This window comes from Gymnoscopelus braueri (assembly GCF_963280865.1).
Source record: "Gymnoscopelus braueri genome assembly, chromosome: 11".
In the NCBI taxonomy this organism is placed as follows: Eukaryota; Metazoa; Chordata; class Actinopteri; order Myctophiformes; family Myctophidae; genus Gymnoscopelus; species Gymnoscopelus braueri.
In genome coordinates, this window is record NC_137613.1 from 53,389,542 (window position 1) to 53,402,041 (window position 12,500).

Below are 12,500 nucleotides of genomic sequence, written 5' to 3' on the forward strand. Positions count from 1 at the left end.
TGATTTAGACCGATGCTAGGTTCTTGGCTTACCTATGATCCTAGATTACTGAGGCACTACACTGTCTCTCTGCATTTGATGCCTTGCTTACCGCTCTGGATTAACGAGTGTCTGCTAATTGCCTAAATTGTAATTGTAACTAGTAACTAAAGCTGTCAAATAATTGTAGTGGAGTAAGAACGATACGATATTTGCCTCTGAGATGTAGTGGAGTAGAAGTATAAAGTAGTATTGAAAAAAGAAATGGACACAACTCGAGTAAAGTAAAAGTAGACTACCTGCCTTTAAAAAAAATACAGTTTCTGCCAGACAGCGATGATATCCTTTGTAATGTGTACTTTTGAATACTTTGGAGTATTCAAGGGCCCTGGCCAAACCCATGGCCAAGGTCAGCCAATCGATCACATGGATCAATGATTCCATCCATCAACACCTTGAATTATTCAGGGGAGAATGTCGCTGGAAAGTAACTAAGTACATGTACTCGAGTACTGTTAACCCCCCTGTAGTCCTAGAGAACTGGACTTGAGTTACGACCGCACTTTGACCACTCTTTCCGTCAACACCAAATATCTTCTGCAAAAAGTAGCCGATCTGCAAGCTCACGATGCATTGTGACTGGAGCTTGTAGATCTGCTATTGTCTTTGCTAATATCCCCCCAGAATATGGACGAATATGGACTTAGTGGTTAAGTGCAATTTTGATATTCATTATTCTTTATGTATGCAAGTACATAAGGAAATTGACAAGGTACTTTTACTTTCTAGTAAAGTACATAAGGAAATTGACAAGGTACTTTTACTTTCTAGTACTTTCTAGTTTCTACTGGCAGTGAAAGAGTTAAGATAGATCCATACAGACAGACAGACAGACAGACAGACAGACAGACAGACAGACAGACAGACAGACAGACAGACAGACAGCAGAGGTGTAACGATACAGTAACTGCATCTACAGTGTATGCATCGATTTTAATTTCAACGATCCAGCCATATAGATATACTCAAGTATTTCCATTTTCCGATATTGTATACTTGTAGTCCACTACATCTCCGAGGCAAATATTGTACTTTTACTCCACTACAATTATTAGGCTTTAGTCACTAATTACTTTATAGATTTAGATTATTAATATATATACAAATAAAGTTGTATAGTTTGGCTATTCAAAAATAGCCGATCTACAAGCTATTTGTAGATCGGCGGACCCCCATCTCTAAATATGTTGTTCCAGGGACCCCCAGAAGCACAGATTTGAGTTAAAGATGTTCGCTTAAAAATATATATATTCAAAGATTTGCACAAATGTTCAAGTTTTTTCAACATTTTTCGAATAGAAATAAATCTCAAAATGGCACAGTATGCGTTCCCGGTCTTAATGGGTCGAGTGACTGTGTGTCCTTGTGAAAGTGACCCTGTTCTCGTCCTCTTCGGTCAGGAGGAGAAGTTGGACGGTTCCTCGTCACAGATGTACAGCTCCTTCATCCCCAACCTCCACAACCCCACCCCCAGCACCCCCACCCCCCACCACAGCCTCCCACTGGGAGACCCCGACCTCAGCCAGGTACATACACTAGAACAGTGACTCTCAACCTGTTTTTTTTTATTTCAAGGACCCCCAGCATTAAAGGGATAGTTCACCCAAAAAAGAAAAGAAAAAAAACATCGATTTGACTAATTTGTTTTTCGGTTCCGGTAAGAGACACAATGGAGACTCTTTGTGTCTCCTACCGGAACCGCTGCCGGTCATCAAATTATTGGCTTAGGAATGCGACAAAAACAACAAATAGCCATTAATTCAAGTCTCCATGGGGTGACTAATCGATAGAAAAAAAGTCATTTTGGGGGTGAACTATCCCTTTAAGGACCAACCCCCATAACTCTGAGAGTGTACAAATGGCACCAAATGGAACCCTCACTCTCGGTTCACTCTCTCTTCCTCACTATCAATCATTTTAGTTAGGGGACCCCCCGGAATCCCCTCAGGGACCCCTGGGGGATCCCCGGACCCCACTTTGAGAACCACTGCACTAGAAAACCAGCAGTACTATAGGTCCTGGTAGGACCCAGTAATTAAAGGGATAGTTCACCCCCAAAATGTCATTTTTTCCATCGATTACCCCATGGAGACTTGAATTCATTGATATTTTGTTGTTTTTGTCGCATTCCTAAGCCAATCATTTGATGACCGGCAGCGGTTCCGGTAGGAGACACAAAGAGTCTCCTTTGTGTCTCCTACCGGAACCGCTGCCTACTGGTCCGCTGGTCATCAAATTATTGACTTAGGAACATCCATCCAACAAAAAAAGATCCATGAATTCAAGTCTCCATGTAATCGATAGAGAAAAAGCTATTTTTTGGGGTGAACTATCCCTTTAAGGTATAGTTTTTACGTTGGATCACAACGAGAGTTCAAATTTATTTCTCTCTCTCTCTCTCTCTCTCTCTCTCTCCCTCTCCCTCTCTCTCTCTCTCTCTCTCTCTCTCTGTGTGCGTTTCAGGGCGAGGGAGACGTCTCGGGTCTCCCCACGCCAGACTCCACCCCCGAGCTGCCGATCAAGAACATGCGTCCGTTCTGCTCTCAGCAGTGGGAGCGCAACCGCAACGGAAACAACGCCGCCACGGAAACCAACCCCGCCGGCTTCGTCGGACCCGCGTCCGGCTCCGGCCTGGGATCCAGTCCGGGGTTCATGGCCATCGTGGGGAGCTCCATGGCTCAGCAGAACGTGTTCCCGTTCTCCTCCTCCTCCTCGTCCTCCCAGCATCATCATCATCATCGTCTCCACGGCAACCTGTCGGGCGGAGCCTCCTCGTCCTCGCTGCACCTCCCCGAGGAGAGGAAGGCCAGTCACGAGGAGCACAGGGGAACGGGTCCCGCCCACCACCATCTTTCCCAGGTGCTTTGTAGTTTCGGCCATTTTGTTGCTAACGGCCGTTGAATAAGGCTTGTATTCACCAAAAAAAGAAGAAATCCGAGCTAGATGTGTTTTTCTACTTATCCTAACATAGGAGTGGACGGAAGTGTCATTTGTGATGACGTCACATCCGTCCATTCCTTCTCTCAGAGTCAAGGGATCATTCCTATTGCGTTAGAGCGCCCTCTTGTGGAATAAAAAAAAAGACTAAAAGACTACGATTTTGAAATTTAGTCGACTAAGCCAGTAAGCAATAGACTAAACAATTTCAGTTGACTAAAATAGGATTATAACTTAATGGTGTGTTATTCAAAAGACTAAGACTAAGACTAAATCAGAATTTGCTGTCAAAATACATTTTGTAGACTAAGATTAAGACTAAAAGACTAAGATTTTCACATTTAGTCAACTAAGACTAAACAATGGCAGATGACTAAAATAGGACTAAAACTAAATGGTGTGTTATTCAAAAGACTAAGACTAAATCAGAATTTGCTGTCAAAATTCACACTGGTTTTAGGGTTATTTTTTGTCTTTTATTGTAATAATGGGGTGGAATTCCATACATTTTTTTAAATGATAGATTTCATATCCACCCAAAATATTAGTCTTTTGTATGAAATATTGACAAAAACTAAGGCCATTTTATCCAGGAGTTTAGATACAGTTACTTTTCGTTTAATTGCTTCGTTTTTTGTTTTTATTTCAGTTAAAGGACGACTTCACCCATTTTCAACCTTATCTTCATATAATTGGTCCTCACTAATGCTCATTGTAATATGGTACAATTGTATCTGTTTTTATTTAATTTATTTAAATGTATTTGTTTTTAGAATCGGCCTCAGGTCTAAATGGGTTAACTAAAACAACTAAATCGGATTATTTAAAGTTTTTGATTGTTATTATTAACATTAACATTAACATTCATATTCATATTCATATTCATATTCATATTCATATTCATATTCATATTATATTATATTTTTACCATACATGACAGACAGGCGCTTGGCAGCTCATGAAACACTTCTCCGTGGACACGGAGACCCCTAATGAGTCACGACCCAGCTGAGTGTCATCTCTTTCTCTCGGTGACAAAGCAACGGGTTGACAGAGACAGACAGACAAACCGTCAGGGTTTTTTTTGGGGGGGGGGAGATCTCGGGGGAAGTTTTTGCTCAGATCGGATCAATGATTCTTTGTGAGAATGAACACCCCCCCCACCCCCCACAATATTATACATATTTCAGTCAGACAACTCTTAGATTGGATTAGAATATATATTTATTAGCAATATATATTTGCAAGCTTGAGCATGGTATAGAAGACAAGAGGAAGCATAGTTTGGCGTCAGGCCTCTGAATCCATTCATTCCCTGTAAGGATAACATTTTAATGAATGTTACATGCCAATTAGCATTTACAGGGAATGAATTAAACCCCCAAGGGGATCTAGAAACAGAGCCTACAGGTGGATGCCGGGGAGGCGGGTGGGATGACTTCATGGGCAGCAGCAGGTAAGCAGCGGTAGCAGGATCTCAGCAACAGCAGCAGCAGTAGCGACACACGTCAGCTCAGCAAGACAGGGCAGCCAGAGTGAGCAGGTAACAACGCAGTACCTATAACCACCCGATCAGGAGGAAAGTGCATGTGACTAGTCACCTGATCGGTTGCCCCAATCCCTTGAGTTGCCTGGCCTGAACTAGCTCCGTAAACTGTGCCTCATTTCAGTCAGACAACTCTTAGATTGGATTAGAATATATATTTATTAGCAATATATATTTGCAAGCTTGAGCATGGTATAGAAGACAAGAGGAAGCATAGTTTGGCGTCAGGCCTCTGAATCCATTCATTCCCTGTAAGGATAACATTTTAATGAATGTTACATGCCAATTAGCATTTACAGGGAATGAATTAAACCCCCAAAACAGCAAGAACCCCCAAAACGGCTTGGGAGCACAGGGCCTGACGCCAGACCAACCATCTGTGAGAATGGTGGAGCTCCATGACTTGTTTCTTACTAACATGATAGTGTTCCTCACATTTAATTTTTTAAGTTTTAACTTAAACAAATGCAGCATGCAACCATGTGTTCAACAAGCCTGATGAATCCAGGTACCTGTTGATCCTGAAACCAGGAGTCCTAGACGGTATCCTAACACTACAGTGTCCACTGCTGTACCGCACCACGAGTAGGATTCGAAAAGGACATTCTATATTTATTTCTTTTTCAAAGAAATCTGCTATATATATATATATATATATCGTATATATATAAATGAGGTCATCCTATGATGAATGATAACTATTGTTTATCATCCATAATAAATAAAGTGTACTGACTATGTGTGTAAAGACGTGCTATCTTTACTTAACATCTGAATCAGTACCCAACGATACCTGAGCAGCAATTACTAATAGACTGAGCTTGATATGATTAGCCTGACTACATAGCCATAGAAAAACTTTTTAGCGCTATAGGAATAAACCAACATTTTTTAGCACCATGACATCACCACTAAACTAAATCCCCAGCAATCCACCCGAGTTGTAATTAAAGCGTCAATAATACGCAAGCAGCATTTATTGAATTAGCGATAGAACAGCGTGAGCACTCATACTCATGAGCTTTTAGCCTGCAGAATGTAATCCTTAACCAATATCTACGTAAGCTCCTGAGGACCATTGCCCCCGAGATTTAAGAAAAGCATAGACAAGCAGCGCTGTAGATGTAGCTGCATCAATACGGAGGTTGGAGAAAGCCCACAGCTTGAGCCGATCTCTCGCAGCTTGCAGAGAACCAGTTCAAGTTTAGGCCTACAGATGGAGAGACAAACACAATGTTATTGCAATTCTGGATTAGCCCGGCCATCCTATGACCAGTTTAACCCATTTTGGGTTCATGTTGCCATTTACCGTATAGCAACATGCATTTGTATTTTTTTTAATAACTATTTGAAATTTACCAGAACTTAGTCAAAATTTAGAAGGCGCTTTTAGAATCGGCCTCGGTCTAAATTGGTTAAGCGCCCTATGGCGCATATTAGCAATTAGCCTCATAGCAGTTGATGCAGAAAGAATACGGTATACAACTTAAATTATAGCTTGCAGAGCTTGACGCAGATTGTTAGACATGTGAATAATATTAACTAACGCCGATATCCCTCTCCATCCATAGCCTAATAGATTTAGCACGAAATGCCATCTGTTGCAAGTCTGGATCGGCCCAATAGAGCCAGACGCCAGAGGTTGGCAGAATTGATTTAGCAGAGTTTAGCAGCAAGGCTAGGCAGCTCAGTAGATGATGCAGCATAGGTGCCGAGAAGACATTGAGAAGCCCACATCTCAAGCACAGTAGATGATGCAGCATAGTGCTGAGAACATTGAGAAGCCCACATCTCAAGCAGCTCTCTCACGCTGCCTTGAGAGCTCACAGTGCCGCCAAGAGCGTAGGTAGCTCAACCTGGAATCTAGAACCAGAAGCAGAATTATTCTTGCAATTACCATGATGAGCCACCCTGGACGAGATGACGCCGTTATAGACCGCTGGGACAGGAATTTACTTCCTGAAGCCACTCACACATCCACGGTGAAGCGTGCGTGCTTCACTGTGGATGAGTGGGGACGCATGCTGCACGTCAATGCACGAGTGTGGCCTCAATCCTGACACAGTCAGTCGCACACCGCAAGCTGCTGGTTGCACTGCAACACTCGTCACCAGTGATGAACACACCGTGATGTGGTGCTAAATATGCCGTGAGCATCCCACTCTGGCGGATACCGCAGCGCCTCTTATACGGGGACAAATACTTCCAGTCACCCAGCTTTTGATAAGCATGAGACAAGCAAAGCCCATCAACATAGTGTAACTATTGATAACAGGAGCAGCCAGGATCGGAGTCCCTCTTTTATCCGTCCTGCGAGATATGTCGCGGCGAAATATATATATTTTATTTAATCGATGCGCACCAGCCAATCATGGACAATGACTGATATCTTGACTCTACTGAAGCCCCACTATCTATCCTGTTGCAATAACTTTACTTCTGTAATCTTGATGCTCATAACATGACAACATCACTTGGCAGCCAACTTTTTTATATACCATGTACCTCCCACATGGAAGCAAGCATGCAGTGTTTAGCTTGTGCTACGACAATCCAGAGCTATCTACATAAGTAAGCATGCTGAGTTTAGTTTGTGCTACAACCAATTTGATAGCTTTACGCATGGGAAGCAAAACATGCTGTGTTTAGCTTGTGCTACCAACAATCCAAGCTTCCACATGAGAAGCAAACATGCTGAATTAGCTTTTGCTACGAACAATCCAAGCTTCCGCGTGGGAAGCAAACCATGCTATGCTAGCCTGTGTTACAAACAATCCAGAGCTATCCACGTAGCGAGCCTGCTGAGATAGCTTGTGCTAAGACAATTCGAGCTTCCACGTGGGAAGCAAACCATGCTATGCTAGCCTGTGCTACAAACAATCCAGAGCTATCCACGTAGCGAGCCTGCTGAGATAGCTTGTGCTAACAATTCGGCCTCCACGTTGGCAAAACATGCTGTGCTAGCCTGTGCTACAACACTCTAATCTTCCACATAGAAGCAAACATGCTGAGCTAGCCTGTGCTACAAACAATCTAAAGCTTCCACATAAGCAAACATGCTGTGCTAACCTGTGCTACGACAATCTAAAGCTTCCACAAAGAAGCAAACGTTGTTTGCCTGTGCTACAACGTCTCTACCATCTCTTATCCAAGTGTATGCAGCAAAATGAGAATCCCTTTAGCTCATCCTGATCCTTAACAAGTGTAATTTAGCAATACAAGAGCATAAGCAACGATAAAATGCAACCAATAACGTCTAATCTGCACTGCAAGTTCATTTGTTTATTTCATCGTAATATGAACGGCCTACTTCACCTCCACCACATATTAGAGCAATTGAACTGCTACATGAATTGACAACGTCTGGTGCCATTTTCCTACTCTGCAAATAGATGCCAGACATAGCTACACGAGAGATAAACTATAGCCACCATCAGCACCATAAATAAAATTAACGCGATATAATGCCAGTCTGCACAACTACAGACTGCTTTAAGCATAGAATGATCTATGCACATCCTTACAAAATGCTCGCAGCCTTCTGATAAAGATACTGCTAAATGATGATTGGAATCCGAACGGACCCGTAACCTATGATATTTAACACCAACTAGACTTGCACATTTATTAATCCTACGCTGTGATACTTAGTATTATTGCTGTTTAACACGTATTTGCAGTCACAAGCAAGTTCATAACGTATAATAATTTTATCAATATAATGCTTTAGTTGCTGTGGCTTACTGAGATTACTTAACATCTTATGCCATCCAGCCTGATTGAAATTTATTTTACCACGCAGACTACATAAAATAATAAATATAGCTTATGCCACGATTGGCACGTGAATAAAATCTCTGCCTGTATCATAACCACTGATCTGACGCCGGAGGCTTGAGCAGAGACTACAATTCCCAGGTTACACCAAAAAAGTCAACCAATCATAGAGTCAGACAGCATGACTACGGAACAAAACGTATCCCTTTATCCCATAACGTAATAGTTCATCCGTTCCAGCCCTAAGCCAAAACAGAACCTCCTATAGATAACTGCTAAATCAATTTCAATGAATTCTAGCAGCATTAACAACTACTTCTTGAACGCTACTCACAAGTTAGCTTCCCATCTCTCCTTCGCATGGGTAGAGAAGTGTTCGGTCATCAACTATAAGCCTCAAACAACATCCGGTGGACGATCTCTTCAGAATAAGAGTACCATCTAAAGCCACTGAACTAACCATGATACATTAAACTATAAATTAAGCAAGATGCAGCCAACTGAGCATATCCGTGTTTTAACCAGTACATAAAGATATTAATCTGAACATTAGAGCCAGAACAAGCAAAGCAAATCACAAAGTGAAGCCATGCCCTCTCTCTACCAAGCAGTAGCACTTACCAGCCATATCAGCGCGCACAGATCGGTGACGTCATCTCTTGAGAGAGAAGTAAACAACCAGGTCTAGAAACCCAATCTTGAGATAAAGTGAACTACTTTGAACAAATACACGCTAAACTGGGGACCATAACAGAACCCCAAGCCCATCGTTGCTTACGATAAGAAAACATAGCAACTTAAGCAACACTGTTGGTGAATTACCGTCAACCCAGTGCCATAGAGAGAGTTCTGACACTAGCGTCGACTCCCATTGTAAGAATGGAATGCGGAAGTGCTCCGTCTAACTCAATGAGGCAGTCCCATTGTTTGGAACTATAGCCCGGAATGCGGAAGTGCTCCGTCTAACTCAATGTTTGGAACTACAGCCCAAGGAGCCCGTTTTGCGGCGGAATCAAGCGTGTCGTTACTCTATTTCTACACTCTAGTTGACCATACTGATATTGATCAATGACGAACGCTACTGCTTTTGAGCTGAGCGTTTAGCAAGAGATTTAGCCATAATTTAATTTAGTTTTTTACTTAAGTAAGAAAGTAATACCACGATTAGAACCAGTAGCACGCAGCTGAGTAGCTATGATTACAACCATCAACCAAGGAACAACGACGCCGTATGACCACCTACATGAACAATATGAGACTATTCATGGTCAGCAGCATACGTAGGTACCCAGCTGTTTTTGGACTACCAGAGTCGATCTCTTTGGCCGGGGGAACCCGGGATGCCCCCAGGGGGAGGGACGCGATCCCGGTGTCCGGAGGAGGAGGACATGGTGAGGAGTACGAACGACCAGAAGATGAGTTTATATGACTTCATGGGCAGCAGCAGGTAAGCAGCGGTAGCAGGATCTCAGCAACAGCAGCAGCAGTAGCGACACACGTCAGCTCAGCAAGACAGGGCAGCCAGAGTGAGCAGGTAACAACGCAGTACCTATAACCACCCGATCAGGAGGAAAGTGCATGTGACTAGTCACCTGATCGGTTGCCCCAATCCCTTGAGTTGCCTGGCCTGAACTAGCTCCGTAAACTGCGCCTCATTAGTGAAGACCAATTATATGAAGATAGGTTGAAAATGGGTGAAGTGGTCCTTTACCTAAAACAACTAAATGTGATTATTTGATTATTTGATTATTATTGTTATTATTATTATTGTTGTTTTTCATTATGTATTATCAGTTTTATTTATTTATTTTTTTCGTCACTTCGTTATTAGTTAACTATATCATCATTGCATGTTTCCCAGCAGTCTTTGCCGCAGGCGGTCGTCGACGTGTCGGCGCTGGACGAGCTCCTGCAGCACATCCAGGAGGTCAGCGCCGCAGGGAACGGAGGCATCAGGGTCCTAACGTCCACCTCCTCCGTCTTCCCTGCAAACCCCTCCTCCTCCTCGTCTGGAGGGGGAGGAGCTTACCACCACGCCACGCCCCCCCACCGTGCCCACCACTACAACCCCAGCGGCCACCACCACCACCCCCTCGGCCACGGCAGTCAGCCCCGCCTCCTCCAGAAGCCCCACCCACTCCCGCAGGCGGAGTCTGCCCCGTACTTCACCTCCTCCACGCTCCCCATGGACGCCGCCGGCACCTCCTCCTTCTCCAGCACCTCCTCGTCCTCCTCTTCTAACCCCGCCTCCTCGTCTAGTAACCCCACCTCCTCCACGTCAGTCCCCGCCTCCTCCCCCTGCTCCTCCACCCCGCTCCAGCGGCAGGTCATTCCAGAGTTTCCCGGTGACGACGCGTCGGCGGTGGCCGGGGCGGGGGTGGGCGTGGCCTCCCGGGGGTTGGCCGTGGCCCGCCACCACTCGCAGCGCCACTCGCTAATCAAGATGGGCAGCGGGGGAGGAGGGGGCGTGGCCGTGGCCGTGTCGCGCCACCACAGCTTCAACCAGCATCCCCGCGGGGCTCCGCCCACCTCCGCTAGCTCCTCCTACTTCTTGGCGAGGATGAACACCAACAACAGCAGCAGCAACGCCATGGCGGCTTGCACGGCGGCTAGCGTGACCGCTAATACGACAGCTAGCATGACAGCTAGAACGACAGCTAGCATGACAGCTAATACGACATCTAGCATGACAGCTAATACGACGGCTAGCACGACAGCTAACATGACAGCTAATACGACAGCTAACACAACAGCTACTGGGCTAACGGCTGGCGGTGTGCTTCCGCCTCACTTCCTGGCCCGGATGAACACTAACAGCAGCAGCAACGGCCCCAAAACATCGCCGGCGAGCACGGCCGCCAGCGCGCCTGGCGTGACAGCCGGCGCCGCTAGCTCAGCCGCCAGTAGGCTAACCGCTTCCGCTAACGGCGGCTCGTGTCAGAGGCCCGTAGTAGCCGCCAGCTCCTGTTTGACCAGACAGCACAGCTACAGTGAGCCGCACGCTCAGCGCTCGGCCATTGTGCGACGGACTGCCTCGCTCAAACCACAGCTCCCGCCAAAACCTTTGCTCCTCCCACCCAGACCTGTGCTCCTCCCACCCAGACGGGTGCTCCTCCCCTCCAGACCAGAGCCCCTCCCACCCTGCTCCGCCACATCATTGCCGTCCAATCAGTGACAGGACGTGACGTAACGTCAGAGAGGACAAGCTCTCGGCCGGCAGGCGGGCGGGGGGGAAGGTGGCTCGTAATAAACGTCGGGGAAGGTTCTGGTTGCTGTCGGAGGATCAAGCCCCCAGGACCGGGTGGGCTGCTTGAAGCAAAGGTCTGACAAGTGGCAAACTCTGGTACTGCAAGCTTGGGCCCTCAACCCCGGGAAGAAAGTCCATGGCTCGACCAATGGGATCGAGTCACGGGCTCGCTCACGGAGATAGTTTGTGACTTAGACGCGTAAAGGACACTAATGCACGTGCTCTATGGGCCCCCCCACCCACAGGAAAGGGTGTACTTCTGGCGGGAGTATGAGCCAGGTGAGCAGCTTTCATTGAAATGAGTGGGAGACAGATTTTATACAACTCCATACGTTCTTATATAGCTCTATGGTTTAAATCCTGCCCTAGAGCGACACACTGTTCCACTCCCCTCCGTGGATGAGAGCAGGACGACACAGAGACGAACACAAATGGACCTAAGCCTCTAGTATGATTGGCCGCCGTCACTCTTGGTTACCATGGTGATAGACAACGCGTCTGGATACGTTATTCCTCCGTTGGGTCAACCGATTAAAATGCGACCTCCTCATGAAGATGTACCGGTCCCGCCGTGGCTTATCGGTTTGAAACCACCGCGGTGGATCCGGCTTGGCCGAGCGTCTATGCGAACACGATTGCCCGTGTTCAGGGGGGGAGAAGCCGGAACTGCACGTACTCCTCCGGGCTGGGTACAACAGTATATCCTCCCCGTGGGGGCTCCTCACTGGCATGTGAACCAGTAGGATACACAACAGCAGCGGAACTAAACAGCGGACTAAATTAGGAGAAAAAAGGGACACAAATAATCGGCTACTCTAAAGGTGTGTTCCCACGGAGAGATAAAATATTTGTAGAATCGGCTATTTGTGAAGCCGAATCTACTTGTCTCCAAAATCCTTACAGTATTCTGAAAAACGTATGTTTCTATATCAGTGGTGCTCAATCTTTTTCATG

The 12,500-nt window shown here is 45.7% G+C and overlaps 1 protein-coding gene across 1 annotated transcript in view; it reads left to right on the forward strand.

Annotated features, from left to right (window-relative positions):
• Positions 1-11,474, forward strand: part of LOC308095729 (semaphorin-6C-like) — a gene marked incomplete at its 3' end in the record, with an annotated part of 124,499 nt that extends 113,025 nt beyond the window's left edge. Inside the window, exons 22-24 of the mRNA XM_080442768.1 lie at positions 1,440-1,565; positions 2,503-2,898; positions 10,161-11,474. Coding sequence (XP_080298894.1) covers positions 1,440-1,565; positions 2,503-2,898; positions 10,161-11,474 — 1,836 coding nt within the window. The remainder of the gene's footprint in view (positions 1-1,439; positions 1,566-2,502; positions 2,899-10,160) is intronic.
• Between the last annotated feature and the right edge of the window lie 1,026 nt (positions 11,475-12,500).